Source organism: Brachionichthys hirsutus, chromosome 8 (genome assembly GCF_040956055.1).
Source record: "Brachionichthys hirsutus isolate HB-005 chromosome 8, CSIRO-AGI_Bhir_v1, whole genome shotgun sequence".
NCBI lineage: Eukaryota > Metazoa > Chordata > Actinopteri > Lophiiformes > Brachionichthyidae > Brachionichthys > Brachionichthys hirsutus.
This window is the reverse complement of record NC_090904.1, coordinates 10318935-10335576: the sequence shown is the minus strand read 5'-3', so window position 1 is coordinate 10335576 and position 16642 is coordinate 10318935. Positions and strand designations below refer to the sequence as shown.

The following is a 16642-nucleotide window of genomic DNA, read 5'->3' as shown; positions in this document are numbered from 1 at the left end:
CAGGAGGTGGGGTCTGAGCAACCGGAGCCCCCGGTGACACCCCCAGACACCCCCAGTCAGAAGGAGCTTAAGGTTCATTGTCAAAATATACTGTTAATTATGTGTTTGTAGTCAAACCACGCAAGAGAAGTTTAAATAGTTTAAAAAGTTCATATTTGAAACTTTTTTCTGCATTAAACACACACAAAAAAAAACTTGCTTCTACTATTTGCTAAGTGATGTTAAATTAATCTAATTGGGCGTCACTCAAACTACACCTACAGGTGTCATTGCATTGAATTTAGAATGCTTCTGGTATCATTATCAGTTATCAGCCTATACATTCATTGGGGATATCCTCATGTGTTATTTTCCCAAAATTGTAGCCATTATCCATAAAGTTAGGGGCAAAAAACCTTGTAACTGCCCCGTCCCAGAAAGGTAGAGAGAGAATCATTAAAAAAAATACAATTCACCACTAAAGTCTGATTTAAAAAAAAAACTTTTTTCCAACACTTGAACTAATGATTTTCTTGTGATTTGTTGCTCCTCAGTAATAACTACAGTACATGGAAAGGGGAGATGGATTTTTAGGCTTGTTGATTCTGACCTAAATCTAGGATACGGTGGCCCGCATGGACAATTCAAACATGCGCTTAGATGACAGAGAAACAAGAGCATCTTCAGCTCACGACCAAAGCATTGAAAAGAGAGTTTTTATATATTTATACTCTATATTTTCTCACAACCCTAACATCTAATCGGGACACGGGGTTATATTAAAGCACACACTTTACTGCCCTTTACAAAATAAAATAAAACCCACATCCAAACTTCCGCAAACTCTTCCCTCTGCTTGCGTGACGCTTTGAGGCAAAGGGAGGCTTTTTAAATGCCTGAAGATAAATATATTCACTACAAATTTATTCGAAAGTACAACATAGGCGTTGGAGCTAGGGGGATTTGCGGTGACCATGTGTTTAAAATAACTAATCATAGTTGCTGCCCTATATATTTATATTAATATTACCGAGTGTTTTACTCAGGCAATAATCGGGACTACTGCCTCCGGTAAAATGAGCCTGGTATTAAGGACCCCATGAAGCTTGTTGTTTTCGTCAAATATTAGCCGGTTATTTAACCAGCTGGGGGGGGGGGGCAGAAAGATCGATTACAAAAAAAAGTAAGTCGATAATAACGTTTGTTGAAAACGAAACGAAGGAAAGAAAATGGACATGGCGGTTAGCCTTCCGCACCAGCCCGACAAAACCACTACAGGTAACAGAAACTAGCCTTGTTGTGTTCTGCTAATATGTCGCTTATTGGCATTAAAGCTACTGCATGTGTTAAGTATGTTTTACTCTCATTAAGAACAACGTAATTGTGTAATAATCGTTTAATTGCAGCTGCTGTTGTGGACAGTTATAGTGACTTTGGTTTCATGCGTTATGCCATCAGAGGTTGTTTATTTTAAACGTCACGTAACTACATGTGTTTTGATCAGTGACTCTGGTTGAGCGCAGCGGCGCCCCCAGCGGGTTGGAACCGGTCAGTTCATATCAGACCAACAGAGTCGGTGACCCCATGGACCTGGTCGCCCTGGCAACACAAGTCCAGAAGGTGTGGACTGAGATAAGTTTGTATTACCTCTGTCTGTTAGCAGGATTGTTCAAAAAACGGACAAACCCGGAAGTACGCTACGATGAAATGTTGATCCAGAATGCTAGAGTGGAAACGGAAACGGAAACGCCTCGAGTGTCGTCTGGGTCTTTCGCTTAAACACCGTAGCAACCATGAAAACCTTTATACTTTGTTTATAGGGAGACGATTTCATCAAAGCCAACGCATGCAACAAGCTAACAGTGATCGCTGACCAGATCAGATACCTGCAGGAGCAAGCAAAAAAGGTAAGGGCACCTGTCGATGTGGAGTTGTGTTTACCTGTTCTGTAGATCATGTGACATTGTTGTGTGTGAGAGAGAGTTGTGATTTGACATAATCCAGAAAGATGTTTACAGGTTCACTTTAAAAAGTCATAAGACATGCTTCTAGTCAAAACGCAAACTTTCTTTTCACCTTCTAGGTTTTAGAAGAGGCTAAAAGAGACGCTGATCTCCACCATGCTGCCTGTAATATAGTGAAGAAACCAGGAAACGTATATTATCTGTACCAGCGGCCATCCGGACAGAAATACTTCTCTATTATCTCTCCTAAGGTCGGCGTTTCATTCATTCATTTTTTTGATTTCCAGAGACTAATCCATCTTTTCTTATTTGAAAGAGGCTAAAAATAAAACCTCAAATAGAGATAAGTGTTTTAAGTCATCTAGTTATTGATCAATAAATGTCAGCTCTTCGGTAAAAGTCTTTAATAGGAAGGGAGTTATGGGTTTGCTCTGCGCTTTGACCTCAGAACGCTGCACCTCTCACCGTAGTGTCGTTTGTTTGTCCTCTCCTCTTGAAGGAATGGGGTGCAAGCTGTCCTCACACCTTCATCGGTGCGTTCAAACTTCAACACGACATGTCTTGGACCCCTTTAGACGAGGTGAAGAAGAGGAGCTCTGAACTCGCCGCCCTGGACAAACTTATCAGCCAGAAGGCTGCCTTGCCGTCCTCCACAGAATCTCTCTTCAGGGGCCTCACCGAGTAGAGGACTCGATGACTTGGACTCGGTGTAGGGATTTTAAAGGGACCTGGGTGGAAGCCAACTGTAGCCTTAAGGAGGGTTTAAAATCAAGTGTTCGAGTCTTTCATTGGTGCGAACGATTTAAATGTTTGCGTTATGAAACCAAATTAACTTTTTACCTCATTTACCCACCCCACACAGGAAGCTGCTCTGCTGCGGGGCAGAGGGGCGTTACCCACAGTGTGTTCATGGGGGGTGATTTATGGCTAATCAGACACGCCCCCTGGCTCTGATTGGTGGCTTAGATTGAACTGGATGAGGTCATAATAGTATTTTAACAGATTGTCTCAAGTACTCCTGTGGATATAATAACAAGAGGGGTTATTTTTATCACCTGCAGCTCTACGTTGAGTTGAGGCATCCTTGTTAAGTTATTTACAGGCTGTAATAAAAGAAACGAAAGTTAAAATGAATGTAATTTTACATGTTTATTTAATTTATGTGCAGTAACAAATCAACTGTTTATAAATTACAAGTGATGTTATTAAAGTGGGGACAAAGTTCGTATATTTTATTAAAATTCTCTGTTTTCAAATTAAAAATAAGGCAGCAACAAGAGTCAGAGCTGGGCGTTCCCCTGTAAGGCTGTGATGTTCAGTAGATAAGAATTCATGTGTGGCAGCAGCAGCCAATCATCGGTGGCGATGTTGAAGTGGGCGGCGTCTTCCTCCGACCTGATCTTCAGCAGCAGGTGAGACTGAGGCGGGAGGAACAGAAACACTCGGAGCTCCTCGTCAGACGGATCCGATACGAGGTACGGGAGGAAGTGCTCCGTCACCAAGGCGATCAGAGCCGCCTGATCCAGCCGACAGCAGAACAGGCTGGCGGCGCCGGCCGACCCCTCCTCGCCGCTCTCGCGGCTGATTCTGTCCCATAAACCCTCAAAGAGGCTTCGTTTCTCGCCGCGTCCCCAGGACGGGGGCGCGGGGACAGAACCGAAGACCTGCTGGAAGGCCAGGTGGACGTCCGGCAGGTCGGTGAACCAGGTGAGCCCGTCCTGAGCGGTGAACACGGCGCTGGCGTGGAGGGTGGTGGGGCGGGGCCGCCGGGGCTTCAGCCTCAGGGTCACCTTCGGTGCCGGCCTGTCCCTGAAGAGACACGGGACGCTGATGTTGCTCAGCTCTTCGTAGTGGCCGTCTGTGAGGCTGAAACGGAGGCAGACGCTGAAGATCTGGTCGAAGCGGGCGTCGCCGGCGTCGACGCGGGTCAGCTGGTAGCGGACGGCGATTTCAGAGGCGAAGCTCGGATCGTCAAACTGAGCTCTGTAGGCGTCCAGGGCTGCCGTCGCCTCCGCGGGACGGCTCGCCGTCGCGTTCGGGTTCGTATCGGCGGGCGTTTCCTCCGGAGGCTCGGACGGGGATTCGCTCAGCACAAGCACGGCCTTCTCTGCCTGGTGAATGGTCAGAGCGCTTGTAAGCCCCTCCCCCTCGGCCATCATAGAGGACAGCGTCCGCAGCTTCGCCTGACGGCCCCCCTCGGTCCTGCCGTGCGCCAACACTCCGGCCAGCTTCTCCCGGGACAGCGTGGTCAGGAGGGCGTAATAGAGGCGGGCGTGGTCCTGGACGTCCGTGTCTCCGTGGCGGCCGGCGAGGTGCAGCAGGACGTCGGCCAGGGGGAGGAGCAGCGAGTCCAAGCTGGGGTGGACGAGGAGGTGCCGGCACACCCCCAGCAGGCCGTTCCCCAGGCGCCAGTCGCCGCTCGCGCACGTTGGAGAGGAGGATGGCGTGATGAGGTCGGACAGGAAGCGAAGGGTGCGCTGCTGGGGGATTTCCCCTTCCTCCGCCACCCGAGCCAGTATCCTGAGGTGCCGGTGGAGATCTCGCGGGGGGGTCCCGACGAGGGGGGCGCCGGTAACGACTCCCTGGAGCGCCTTCAGGAGCGCGACGGCCCAGCCGGACTGGGCGAGCTTGTCCTGCGTCTGGTCGGCCAGGTTGATGAGGTGCGGCGCCAGGTGGGTGTGGCGGAGGTAGAGCTGAGCCAGCGCCTCCACCAGGCCGCCGGCGTACCGCTCCACGTGACAGAAGTAGAAGAGGAAGAGGAAGGCGGATCTGAAGAAGGTCACCACGATCTCGCCGCTGCCTCCGTCTTCCACGATGCGGCGCAGCGAGGCGAGGTGTTCGTACAGGTAGCCCAGCCCCCCGCCCTCCTCCTCCTCCTCCTCCTCCTCCCCCTCCGCTTGCTCCGCCTCCTCCAGGTGAACCAGAGACAGCAGCTTCAGGCGGGCCAGCATGGTGGCGCCGTCGTCGAACACGGTAGGCGCTAAAGCAGAGGCTAACGCCGGCGTCAGCAGCACGGGGAGCGTCTCGTCGCCGCAGCCGATCGGCCGGTTCTCCGGGAAGTGGAGGATGCAGTCCATGAAGAAGAGCTTCTCGGGGGGGCTCCGCAGGGGGTGCTGGGAGAGGAGGACCAGCCGCTTGAGGAGGAAGGCTTCGTCCTCCGCGCTGAACAAGCTGTCCGTGAACGCACCCTTCATCAGCAGCGTGGTGTGGAACAGGCAAAGCTGCAAGGAGAGGACAGAATGAAGCCGCGTCGCAGACAGGAAGTTCTGGAGCCGCAGAGGACATCAAAGTGACATCAAAGTGAATCATTCCGTTAGATATGGATGACTAGAGTCGCGTTTCTGGAAGCACCGATCATCTCCCACATGAGAACGGCTGCAATAATCATTTACAAACGGCGACGAGGGGATCAACAAATGTTTTCTACTTCATCCCATCCGACACTGACCTCGCTCGTGCCCAACAGACGCAGCAGCTGAGCTCTGAATATGACTGGAGGAACGCCCGGCACCATGGCAACCACCTCCGTCAGCCGATGGAGCAGCGCGGCCTGACACAGAGGAGTGAGGAGGTAGGAGTCCTCCAGGAGGGAGGACAGGACGGAGCGCAGCTCCTTACAGTCGGGCCCGGTCTGCAGGGTCGGCACCGTATCCATGGTTCCCAGGGTGAGGGAGGACAGGATGGCCGAGTCCGCGTTGTTCACGGGGCTGGAGTCTCGCTCCGCTGTGTTCCCCGCCAGAAGAGCCTTGAGATGTTCCGCCCCGGCGCCCGTTTCCTGGGCGAGCTGATAAACGGCGTTCCTCAACGCCAGCGTTTGCAGCCCCGCGTAGGCCTGGTGGATCCAGGAGGCCTCTCGCTGCCGGAGCCCGCCCAAAAGCTCCAGGCGCTGGGCGAGGAGGCCGGGCGAGCAGGCCTCCAGCTCCCGCAGGCAGTCGCAGGCCGTGGCCCGCACGGCGCGGAGGGCGCCGTCGCCCTGGAGATCGCCGTTGTCCTGGGCGATCTGCAGCAGAAGCTCCAGGAAGTCTCGAGATGCACGGGAGCCGGAGGAGCAGCAGCAGGAGCAGACGAGGACGGAGGTGAGGGCCAGGAGGAGGTGGCAGCGAAACTGGACGGACTTGGGAGGACAACTGACAAACACCGACATGAGCTCCAGGGCCGTCTCCTCCCCCACGGCGCCCGACGGGCACAGCAGAGCCGGGTGCTCACACAGCGGGGAGAGCAGGAGGACCTAAGGGGGAGGAACGGAAGAAATAGGGATCGGATCACATCGGACAATCGGATTACAACAGTGACTGTTCCTAACAAATGACGTCTTGGTGAACGTCTTTGGCCTGTGGTTGGGGATTAGCTCGTCGTGTAATTTGACACCTACGTGTTTACCTTCACGCCGTAACTTGCTCTGTCGTCTCGGAGCTCACGGAGCAACTCCGCCAGGAAAGCCTCCGCGGTGGTCCCGGAGAGGACACCGGAAGGACTGGCGGAGAAAGCCGAGATCCTCCCGGCCCAGTTCGCGGTCATAGTCGAAGAAAATCCCCGAAATTTAGCTCAATAAATACGTTCGAACTCAGCCCTGATGGTTTTGTTTTTCATTTTAGGTTCTCCCAGCATCGACTTCCGTGTTGTGTCACGTGCACGTTTAATACTCTCAGGTTGACATTATCGCCTCCTGCTGGTCGGGAATATGATGTTTTAATCAAATCTTTATTTTTATCTACGTTTTATATTTACGCGACGGCTGCGATAGATGGCGCAAGTGAGTGAGCTGTCAACGCCCTTTCACGCCGGAAGAAGTACTAAATGACCAATCAGATGAACCGAAGAGGAAGTCAAAAACGTAGACCAGGAAGTGAATATAAGGCGCCAAATTTTGGATAGTCGAAGCTGAAAATAGATTATTTTGTCTGTCTTTTTTAGTCTTCAGGCTTTCGACAATGGCGGAGAATACATTCCCCCTCTATGGCGTGGATGACATAGTCAACTTTTATCGAACGGAAGTTCTCGCCGGTCTGATAAAGAGCGACCTGACTCCAACTCCGAAGGTAACGGACAGGATCGAACTGTTTTAGTATTTGCTCAGTTTTGAAATCGCGTAGCACAAATTTCTTTACATATATAGATAAAAAATCAATTTGACATTTTTCTTTATAATCGCAACGAAAATACAGAATTCTCTTCAAGATCCTCATTCAAGCACAACAAATAACACTAATAAATATTTGTTAGCGCAGCTTAGTATGTCTTGAATGTCAAAATAATCAATACATAAGACAAGAATATTATAAATCCAATAAAATGAAAGGTTCAACTAAATACAATAACGTACTTCACAACATAGATTTGCTTAATATGTTGTACCGAGCTTTTGTAGAAAAACCAACACTGAAGCCAGACTCGTATTAATTATGCGCAGGTGCTTTTATTTTGACACGGGAGAAAAGGCAACACACCACAGCCTTCAGTCACGGTGGTTTCTGTTACTGTGATTAGATTATAAAATAAATAGAATGTACTTCTGTTTGACTAACAGTACAAAATAATCAAAACTCCAAACATCCCGATTCGGACGCTTTGAGCAAGAAGAAGTGGATTTAATGGTGTTTGGGATTCTAGCAGCCCGCCGTAGAGACGATGTTTGGGTCTCATCCATCGCTCCTCTGCGCTCAGACGAGTTACAGATCATTCACAGATCCCTCCGTCCTTCTGTCCTGCAGCCAGAGACGGTTCAGAAGTTGTACATGGGAGTTCTGCATCTCCTGTATCGCTTTAGGCCCGAGTGTCACTCCATGGTGAGTCCTGGTTCTGACAGGATTATAAATATCAAATCAAATAACCGAGTGTTTGATTATAGGTGATCGGACCAGAGCTCCATGTCTTATATTTGCTTTCTCTCCTTTTCTCACAGGTTCCGCTTTTAGAGAACATTCAGAATCCAGCCTATCACGAGGGGGTGACGGCCATCATGAGCGTCTACATCCGCATGTGAGCGTTTGCTTTGTCTCCATGACAACACAGCCACAGAATGCTGTTTTTAATCAACAGCATGTGATGTTTTTCAGGCAGCAATTTCTACCCACGTGCATGGTGTATGATTTTTCACTGAACGACCTTCTCGCTCCGAGTCAGTACATATTTTTTTATACTTGGACGACGTCACATACTTGCACCTCCTGGAGGCCCTGAATGTCAGATAGTTCTTGCTCTTCCTTTCTAGAAAAACAGAGGACCCTGCTTGTCTTGAGCGGCATCATGAACTTTCTTCACTTCAGGATGCAGAGGATGGAAGTGATGCTGGAGAAGCAGGCTAAACTTGTACGTTGAATTAAATATTAAGACTTTGGGAGATTGCCTTCCTGACGTGTGTGTGTGTGTGTGTGTGTTGGCAGAGGGCAGACAAGGACCGGCTGCAGGTTTACACCAAAGGCAATGTGGAAGCGGAGAAGAAGATTGAGATGCTGATGTAAGTCTTGCATTAAATGGCAGCTGAAGAAGTGAAATGTGATCTTGGCCCAAGTCTGACGCGGAAGTCTTTCAGCGAACAAAGACGATCGTTTCTGTGTCGGCCTTCAGGTTCATCCCCCCAGAGCAGCAGGCCGAAGCCGACGAGCTGGCCGCCGCGCTCTCCGGCCTGCAGGCCAAAACCGTGCACGAATGTCAGGAAGTGGTAGGTGGCGGCGAGACGGGCGCAACCCGAAATCCGGCTCCTCCGGTTGTTCTCCGTGAAGTAAAAGCGTCTCCTTTCAGAACGTGGAGAAAGAGAGCATCGCAGAGTGGAAGAGCAACATCGCAGCGAAGACCCAGAAAGTGGTAGGTGGCTGGGCTTCAGATGTTCATAGACGAGAGCGTCGTGGTAACGGTGCGCGTGTGTGTGTGTGTGTGTGTGTGTGTGTGTGTGTGTGTGTGCGTGCGTGTCAGGCTCAGAGAAACGTGGACATCAGCAGCTTGAAGGAAGACGTCGTCAAACTGAAGTCTCAGATCGTGGAGTCTCCGGAGGAGCTGAAGAGTCAGATGGAGAGGATGAGGGAGAAAGTGAAGAACATCAAGAACTCCATGGTGAGTAGGAGACAAACGGGGGGGAGGGGGGGTTGGGGGGGGCGCCTCCGACGTGCGACCGGCTGCAGCGGTTCGGCCGAGGTGAGCTGTTGTCGCCGCTGATTTTCAGGAAGAAGCCGGCGAGCGCGGGGTGGAGCTGCAGAACATGGTGCAGAACACGACCCAGAACGAGCAGGAGATCCAGCAGATGTTCAACCGGCTGCAGGACCTGGAGAGCAGCATGAACAACACCAAGAAGCAGCAGGAGGAGGTGGGAGAGCACCCGGCAGAAGCATCCTCTGGAAAAGCTCCACGCGACCTCCGATGGGCGGAGCTTCACTGGCCACATGTTGTCTTTGTTTACCGTTCTATGATCTGCGTCCAGAACCAGGAACTGATGGCTCAGAGCGAGAAGGAGCAGAAGGAGCTGAAGAACCTTTGCGTGGAGGAGAGCCAGCTGAAGCGAGCTCTCGCCATGAAGCTGGACAAACAGTCCAAGCAGAACATCCGCCGGCAGAAGACGCGCGAGATGAGGGAGCAGCATGTCCAGGATGTTCTGGGGTACGGACGCTGCTGCGTATTTATAACCGGACGTTATAAATACGTGGATTGAACACAGTAGTCCCTCATTTTCCGTGGGGGTTACGTTCTAAAAACAACCCGCAATAAGGGAAATCCACAATGTAGTAATCTTTATTTTTTTTTATTATACATGTACATACATGTTTTAAGGCTGTGAAACCCCTCACCACACACCTTATACACGTTTAACAGTCAGGCATTCATCTTCATAGATTGTTTCAGTATTATAGAATGAAACCAAAGATCAAAATTAATAGCGACTCGCGCGTATTTCAGTTCCTCCGACCGCGCCTCTTCCCGCGTTCAAGTGCAAAAAAAAAAGAAATCTGAAAAATTGCATTGAAACTCCGCGAAGTCGCGGAAGATGAACCGCATTATATCGAGGGACTACTGCATATGAATGTGTGAAAACTGTGTCCAGGAACTGCAACCAGATCCATCAGAAGCGTGAGGAGATGGCTGAGAGGATCCAGGAGATCTCCGGCGAGACGCAGCAGCTGAAGGTCAAGACCCAGAACCTGAGGAACACCTGCAGCGAGGAGACGGGGCGGGCTCAGGTGGGACCGGGACGTCCGCCTCGCCGTCGGCGCGTCTCACCGTTTAGACTAACGCGTCACTTCCTGCGTGTTCAGGTCCTGTACGACGCCGTGTCCACGGCGATGGAGGAGCTGCACCGGAGGATCATGACGAACGCCGCCGACCTGAAAAACGACGCCGTAAAGATGTCTGGAAACTTTTATTGAACTTCCTGTTTGTCGTTATTTCGGTGTTTTGCTGTTCCAACGCGTTCCCTGTTTAAAGAAAATATCCGAATGAATGCTTTGCCGTTCATGTTTACCTTTTCAAATATTCACCAAGCCTGTTATTTGCAATCCAAGGGTGTTCAATAAATAAAAAATTAAATGAAAATGAAACGAGTTGCGGCTTAATATCACCATGACAACGCATCACCGGGAGGACGGCCGTGTTTTTACACACCTTCTCCTCCAGCGGACTCTTAATGGCGTTCTTCTTGTTTGGGCCCCTCCTCTGACTTGACGCGCGTCTTGTTGGTCTTCCTCGTCACCGCCGCCAGCTGGGCTTCGTGCTCTTTGACCCGAGTCTTCGTCAGACTCAGCTCCTTCCGCAGCTCGTTGATCTCTGTGATCAGAGTCACGTTCTCCTGCGGAGCAGACGGAACTCAAGTCGGGTTCTGGCTCGGAGCAGCGTCGAAGGAAGAAGAAACGGAAACGTTGGAGAAGTGCCTTCGTGATCTTGGCGTGGACTTTGTCGTGCTCCTCGGCCGACTTGGCGAGCCTGGACTTCAGGCTGCTCACGGTCTTCTCCAGGTGTTCGCGCTGCTGACGGAACGCCTGGACGTCGTCTTCGTCATCGCTGCTTCTGTCCACCTTGGGATTAAAGCGTAGAATATTTCCACCTCCTCCCCGGTCCGGAATCAGAAGCGCTACTTCCTGTAGTTTGGTCAAAAGGCTCACCCCGTCAGACTGCGCCACGTATCTGGCGTGGATGGCCTGCACGCTGTCCTTCAGCTTCCTCGGCTCCTGGATGAAGCTCACGCAGGTGTGGAGGTCGGACTTGAGCCGCTGGAGGCGTGTCTCCATGTCCTTCACCTGGTGCAGGGAAGAAGTGCAGCTTCAGGTTTGAGGGTTATAAAAAATAAAAAAATCACTCTGTGTGGAGAAAGAGTGTCGCTGACTTTCTGCGTCTCCTTCTGGACCTCCTTCTCTCTGGCCCTCAGCTTGAGCCTCAGGTCGGAGGCGGTCAGCTTCAGGTGAGTGTTGCTCCCGCTGATCTGCAGCAGCTCCTCCTCCAGCTGTCAGACCAAAGGCTTCATCAACCACCCAAACGTGTGAAGTGGGCTTTAATCTGGATCAAAGGCTCTCCTGGGCTTTCGTCTTCCCCTCCACCGACCTGACGGATGCGCTCCTTCTTCTCGGCGATGTCGTCTTGCTGAGGCTCGATCTGTTTCTTGAACTCGTTCAACTGGAAGTCGAGGACAAACTTCAGCTTCTCCAGCTCCTGGTTCTTCTTCTTCAAGGTGGAGATGGTTTTATCCTGAGCGCAGCATCAAACGTTACAAAGCAATAATCCCGTCACTCCCTGATTGTCTGATCCGGTCACCTTGTCCTGGTTGGTCCTCTCGTGTCCCGATATTTGCCTCTTCAGGTCCTCGATGTCGCTCTCCAGGGACCGGATCAGCCCCAGCAGCTTCTGCCGCTCGTGCTTCATCGCGTTCATCTCCGCGTCCCTTTCGTCGAGCTGCTTCTTCAGACTGTAGAACTGCGACGGCGCGTTCATCGGCCAATAGGGAGAGGGGAGGGACGTCCACATGACAGGCAAACAGGAAGACGGGACAGGAAGGAGACGTCTCCGCTCACCTTCTGCGTCATGGCGCCCGCTTCTCCCTTCAGGTTGCTGTTGGACTTCTTCTCGGCGAGCAGCTTCCTCTCATACTTGACTTTGACGTCGTGGATTATCCTCTCCTCATCCTCCTCGACTTGTTTTACGATCTCCTTAAACATCAGGATCTCCTGCTGAGCCTCCTCCTGGCACTGCTCCACATCAAAGGAAGGACCTCCCTATTGTTAGGTGCTGTCTCGGTCACCTCCTCCTACCTGCTCCTCCTGCTGACCCACCTGAACCACCAGCCGGGTCTTCTCCTGCAGCGGGACCTCGTAGCGCTGAGTCAGCTCCTCCAGGGCTTGGGTTTTGCTCTCCTCCGCAGCCTCCAGCCGGTTCTCGTAGTCTTCCTGCAGTCTTTGACATTCGTGCTGCAGATCCTGGTATCGCTCGTGCTCCACAATCAGCTTCTGGCTGGAGGACGACTCTGTACGATCGATAGATGAATTGATCCCCGCGCAAACAAACAAACAAACAAACAAGCGCCGTGTTTCCTGACTGATCCCGATCTTACCCAAACGCTTCAGTTCTTCGGCATGTCTTGCAGCGATCTGTGCAGAACTCTGCTGGTTCTCTCGGTCCTGCTTGTCCATCTGCGTCCTCAAGGCCTACAGGGGGACAAAACGGACCAAGAAGTCTCCTGGATTATTAAATGATGAGGAAATCTCTCGTTTCTGGGGCTGATACTTTGAGGGAGGGGCGTATGTCTGTTAGGGGGAGGGGGGTCAGCCGACCTGCTCCGATGTCTTCAGGAGCTCTATTTGCTGGGTCAACGTGTCGGAGAGCTCCCTCATCCTCTCGTTGTAGTTCATGTCCTTCAGGCGGAGGTGATACTCGTTCTCCATCTGCAGCGCCTCCAGACGCGTCTTCAGCTCCAGCGCGCTCTGGGCCTGAAACAGACGCAGACCAATCAGGCTAAAGGTCCCGCAGAGGAGGCCATTGATCTCTGCGCCGCCCTCCACATCACTCAGGATGTGATGTCGTCGCTGTTTGACGCTCGACTCTGAAATTCAATTTGAGCAGGAGAGCGTTTGGACGACCGACGGGCACGGCTGTAGAAACGCCGGCTCGGGTCTGATGTAGGATCGTTACATTTCACGTGTGTTGCTGTCCAGACATCCTAACATCAATCTGGACCGGCCGTCCGGCCTTCATCGGGCATCGGCCTCGCCGCAGAGGTGGAAGAGGGACACGAAGGGAATCTAAAGACCTTCTCCTCCAGGTCCGACTTGGTGACCAGGATCTCTTCGGTGTGGACGACCCGCCGGACGCTCCTCAGTCCTCGGCCTTCCTTATCGACGATCTTCCACATCGACAGGCAACCGTCCTCAGATGCCGTCAGCAGGAACTGATCGTCGAACGTGATCGCCATCTGGGGAGGGAACGCATCGGACCGTTTGTTAGTTATATATAAAGGATAGAGACCGATCGTTCGTGGCTCTCGGCTCAAACCTTGGTGACGGGGCCACAGTGAGCCTGGTACGTGAGCCAGTCCTTCTCGGTGGGTAACGGGTACTTAATGGCTCTGATGGTTCCGCTGGACGTCCCGGTGAAGACGACCCTACTGGAGCGGGACACTGCCACGGCGGTGTGAGCCGCCTCAGCGGCAGGAACCTCCCTCAGCACCTGAGGAAGGAGATACCGAGATATCTAACGGAGGGGGGGGGGTGCTCTGGAAGTCACACGGAGGAGCGTCGCCACGGACCTGACAGTCCTGGATCTCCTTCAGGGTCAGGTCCGTTCCCACAGCCAGGATCGTCTTGCAGTCGGAGGAGAAGGCGACGCCCGTGTAGCTGCAGGACTTGAGGACGCTCTCGGACTCGAGTTTGGCGGTCTGCGTGTTCCACTCGTACACGGCGCCGTCCATCCCGCACGACACCAGCCGGCTGTCGTCGCGGCTCCATTCGATGCCCCGAACCTGTAAAAGAGACGCCTGTAAGTGTGTCGGGAACAGACGCCGGCTGGCGCGTTCTCCGGGACGACTCGCCTTTCCGTTGTGGCCCTTCAGGTTGAGGACGTTTTCTAACGAGGTGACCGAGTAGATGTGGATGACGGTCCCGTCGGCGGCTGCAAACATGTGGCCTCCCCGGCTAAAGGCACACTGGACGTACGGAGATGGTTGAAAGAAATCACAAACGTGCATCACATGTTAGCGAACGTCTGACCGGGACCGCCCACCTCTCTGCAGCCACGCACGCTGAACTCCTGGAAGGTGCGGATGTCGTCGACGAGCAGGTGCATCAGCCTGAGCTTGTCGGAGAAGCCCACCAGGACGGAGAAGCCCGTGGGGTGCAGCGCCACGCTGTGGGCCTCCTCCTGGAACTCCTTGCACAGCTCCAGGGTTCTGGAGACAAGGCGAGGTGAGGAGACGCAGCGCTCCCCGGGGAACGTGGGATCTTTTTGCCTCTTACTTGGTTTCGTAGTTCCAGATGCGGACGGAGCGGTCCAGGGAACTCGTGGCTACAACCGGCTTCCGGATGCAGAGGGACAAACCGGTGATGGACCTGGAGTGGAAGGGCTGCAGCAGGAAGTCGAAACGCGCGTCTTCCTGCTGATGAAAGTGCAGGCGTTCCGCTATCAAACGTCAAATCACTTGGAATTCACATCGCCAGAGGAACGGCGAGAAGAGAAGCACGAATGTGGGTCTGATGGAGGAAGCATCCAGCCGGAGGCGGCGGCTCTACCTCGTGCAGTTTGTTGGTCTCCCCAGAGGACAGGCTGAAGGTGTACAGCTGTCCCCCGTCCGTGCTGATGGACACGGCCTCCTCGGCTGGACTCATGCACATGGTCTGGATCTCCCGGCCGTCCGCCGGGGTCAGCTCCTCGCCGTCCGGCTCAGGAGCGATCTGCCGGTCATTGACGCACGCTTTATTGCTCACTCGGGTTCCTTCATCGCTACGGAAACTCCCTCCTCTCTGGAGCGAAGCTCGCTAACGTTACCGACGCCGGCGTTTTACCCGTATCTCCCTGCTCAGCGTGAAACTGTCCTCCTCGTTCTTCTCAAATAGACAGACTGAGCCGGACCCGAGAGAGCAAGCGAAGCCCCCGGAGTGGGACAGAAGGGCTCTGACGCAGGGGGCGGCGCCGGGGCCTTCATCGCCGCCGGAGTCCTTGATCTTCTTCACCTCCGCCAGCCTGTGAAGCCAAGCGGTGAAAAAACAAACGGCGTGTGAGCAAAGTGGGACGAAGTGCTTTCAAGTCGCCGCTCTGAAGTTCCTGAGCGTGTTTCTACAACGTGTGGCGAAACAAAGCCCCGGCGCCACCGCCTCCGACCTATCGGATCGCCCCTGAGCAGCCACGTCTATCTCTCTCCTCAGGTTTCCGGATTCAAACACCAGCAGCCGGCCGCCGTCCGTCCCGGCGATTACGCGCTCCTCCGTCAGCCAGGCGTGGCACAGGAAGTTGAAGGACGCGACCTTGGGGAAGCAGCTCTGCTTCAGGGCTCCCTCCGAGTAGCGGAAAAGCTTGAAGACGCCGGCGCCGCTCGCACAGAGCTGCGTGTTGTTGTGAGGGTTGAAGCTGACCTGGCGCCAACAGATGAATATGACACGCTCAGAACACGCAGGTAGGTACAGGTGGGCGTGTCCACGCCGGCGACTCACCTGGCTGACGGGACTGCTTGAGCTACTGGTCTTCACCGTCGCAAGGATCTTCTGTTTCTCCCAAAGCCAGAAGATCAGCGTCCACTCCGGGGCGCCCGTCTGGCCAATCAGGTACTTGGAATCGGGGGAGAACGCCATGCAAACGAACTCTCCAATAGAAGCGTCTCCTGCCGTCAGGACCTTCCTCTTCCTGCCCCGCTCGTGCTGCAGGTCGAACACGGTGACCGTGGCCTTCTCGCCACGCTCTGACACCGCCAGGTAGCGTCTGTTGGCGCTGACGGCCATGGCGTGCATGCCCCGGCTGTTCTCTGAGCCTTTAGGGAAAAAGCAGTCATTTCAAGAGTCCAAATACTGATTTGATTCTTTGTCTTTTGGTTTCTTGTACTTTCTTACAGATTAAAGTTTGAAAATAATAATCAGTTCATTTAGAATGGACATGAACAACATGCAGAATAGGGAGCGCCATACACAAACTCATTTAGGAGACATTAACAGGGTATTTTGTCATCTTCAAATAGACGACGTGGACAGTTTAAGGAGATAAACTCTAACATTTCCTACCTGGGATGAACCGCTGACATCTTTGGACGGTGTTGTAGCACACGCAGTTGTTTCCGCTGGGGAAAACTAAAGTTTGCTCATCGATGTAACACAAATTATTATTCACCCCTGTTCGCAGCCCGAAGATGAAATGGGACTGCGCGACAACAGAGGCCATTGTAAGCGGGAATTTAGAGTTTTTTTCAACACGAGAATGGATTTGAAAATGTTTAAAATGCAAAAAAAGACTCTCATCAAATTAGAACGACTCCACTCATAGGAAGGACACATCCTATATGCAAGAATGGAGAGTCCCGTCGCTTGGCAACTCAGGAAATCTCAATGACACGCACCGTCTCGCGAGATTTCGCTGGTTGCCAAGCGACGGAATTGTTAGTGGGCTGGGCTTAGTCCTGTGGCAGAATGTGAACGTAAGGAAGTAGGATGGCCTACGTAAAAGTGTAGTTTCTAAGCTTTTACTGTACTGTCATATTTGATTATATTACAACATTCTGTTTATCTACTTTACTTATTTTAGAAGCCAAA

At 52.6% G+C, this 16642-nt stretch overlaps 4 protein-coding genes across 4 annotated transcripts; 2 read left to right on the top strand and 2 right to left on the bottom strand.

Annotated features, from left to right (window-relative positions):
- The first annotated feature begins 1114 nt into the window (after positions 1-1114).
- On the top strand, positions 1115-3208 carry c8h1orf50 (chromosome 8 C1orf50 homolog). The gene is made up of 5 exons (XM_068742506.1): positions 1115-1257; positions 1484-1599; positions 1800-1886; positions 2063-2194; positions 2443-3208. The coding sequence occupies exons 1-5, from the start codon at positions 1209-1211 to the stop codon at positions 2626-2628; spliced, it is 570 nt and encodes a 189-aa protein (XP_068598607.1). The 5' UTR covers positions 1115-1208; the 3' UTR covers positions 2629-3208.
- Positions 3074-6501, bottom strand: ap5b1 (adaptor related protein complex 5 subunit beta 1). Its single transcript, XM_068742505.1, has 3 exons — positions 6324-6501; positions 5392-6171; positions 3074-5164 (listed from the first exon to the last, which is right to left on the bottom strand). Exons 1-3 carry the CDS (start codon positions 6459-6461, stop codon positions 3224-3226), a joined length of 2859 nt encoding a protein of 952 aa, XP_068598606.1. The 5' UTR covers positions 6462-6501; the 3' UTR covers positions 3074-3223.
- A 373-nt stretch (positions 6502-6874) lies between these two features.
- Positions 6875-10373, top strand: nuf2 (UF2 component of NDC80 kinetochore complex). Its single transcript, XM_068742630.1, has 13 exons — positions 6875-6982; positions 7655-7729; positions 7846-7922; positions 8000-8061; positions 8155-8252; positions 8327-8400; positions 8511-8604; positions 8685-8747; positions 8856-8993; positions 9103-9243; positions 9358-9533; positions 9976-10111; positions 10187-10373. The coding sequence occupies exons 1-13, from the start codon at positions 6875-6877 to the stop codon at positions 10295-10297; spliced, it is 1353 nt and encodes a 450-aa protein (XP_068598731.1). The 3' UTR covers positions 10298-10373.
- Positions 10301-16274, bottom strand: cfap57 (cilia and flagella associated protein 57). Its single transcript, XM_068742628.1, has 22 exons — positions 16118-16274; positions 15557-15870; positions 15228-15478; positions 14912-15089; positions 14639-14800; positions 14366-14502; positions 14133-14298; positions 13942-14055; positions 13660-13872; positions 13407-13580; positions 13165-13326; positions 12689-12844; positions 12469-12562; positions 12191-12381; positions 11933-12106; positions 11676-11834; positions 11466-11609; positions 11251-11367; positions 11030-11164; positions 10799-10942; positions 10533-10716; positions 10301-10345 (listed from the first exon to the last, which is right to left on the bottom strand). The coding sequence occupies exons 1-21, from the start codon at positions 16272-16274 to the stop codon at positions 10552-10554; spliced, it is 3507 nt and encodes a 1168-aa protein (XP_068598729.1). The 3' UTR covers positions 10301-10345; positions 10533-10551.
- Positions 16275-16642: the final 368 nt, after the last annotated feature.

Coding starts and splice junctions, on each gene's coding strand:
- nuf2 (XM_068742630.1), top strand. CDS start 6,875: ATGGCGGAGAATACATTCCCCCTCTATGGCGTGGATGACATAGTCAAC. Junction 8,401..8,510: donor AAGAAGATTGAGATGCTGAT/GTAAGTCTTGCA, acceptor GTCGGCCTTCAG/GTTCATCCCCCCAGAGCAGC. Junction 9,244..9,357: donor CCAAGAAGCAGCAGGAGGAG/GTGGGAGAGCAC, acceptor ATCTGCGTCCAG/AACCAGGAACTGATGGCTCA.
- ap5b1 (XM_068742505.1), bottom strand. CDS start 6,461: ATGACCGCGAACTGGGCCGGGAGGATCTCGGCTTTCTCCGCCAGTCCT. Junction 6,172..6,323: donor GAGCAAGTTACGGCGTGAAG/GTAAACACGTAG, acceptor CCTCCCCCTTAG/GTCCTCCTGCTCTCCCCGCT. Junction 5,165..5,391: donor GTCTGTTGGGCACGAGCGAG/GTCAGTGTCGGA, acceptor CTCTCCTTGCAG/CTTTGCCTGTTCCACACCAC.
- cfap57 (XM_068742628.1), bottom strand. CDS start 16,274: ATGGCCTCTGTTGTCGCGCAGTCCCATTTCATCTTCGGGCTGCGAACA. Junction 11,368..11,465: donor AGAAGGAGCGCATCCGTCAG/GTCGGTGGAGGG, acceptor TTGGTCTGACAG/CTGGAGGAGGAGCTGCTGCA. Junction 10,717..10,798: donor TCCACGCCAAGATCACGAAG/GCACTTCTCCAA, acceptor TCTGCTCCGCAG/GAGAACGTGACTCTGATCAC.
- c8h1orf50 (XM_068742506.1), top strand. CDS start 1,209: ATGGACATGGCGGTTAGCCTTCCGCACCAGCCCGACAAAACCACTACA. Junction 1,258..1,483: donor GCCCGACAAAACCACTACAG/GTAACAGAAACT, acceptor TGTTTTGATCAG/TGACTCTGGTTGAGCGCAGC. Junction 2,195..2,442: donor TCTCTATTATCTCTCCTAAG/GTCGGCGTTTCA, acceptor CTCCTCTTGAAG/GAATGGGGTGCAAGCTGTCC.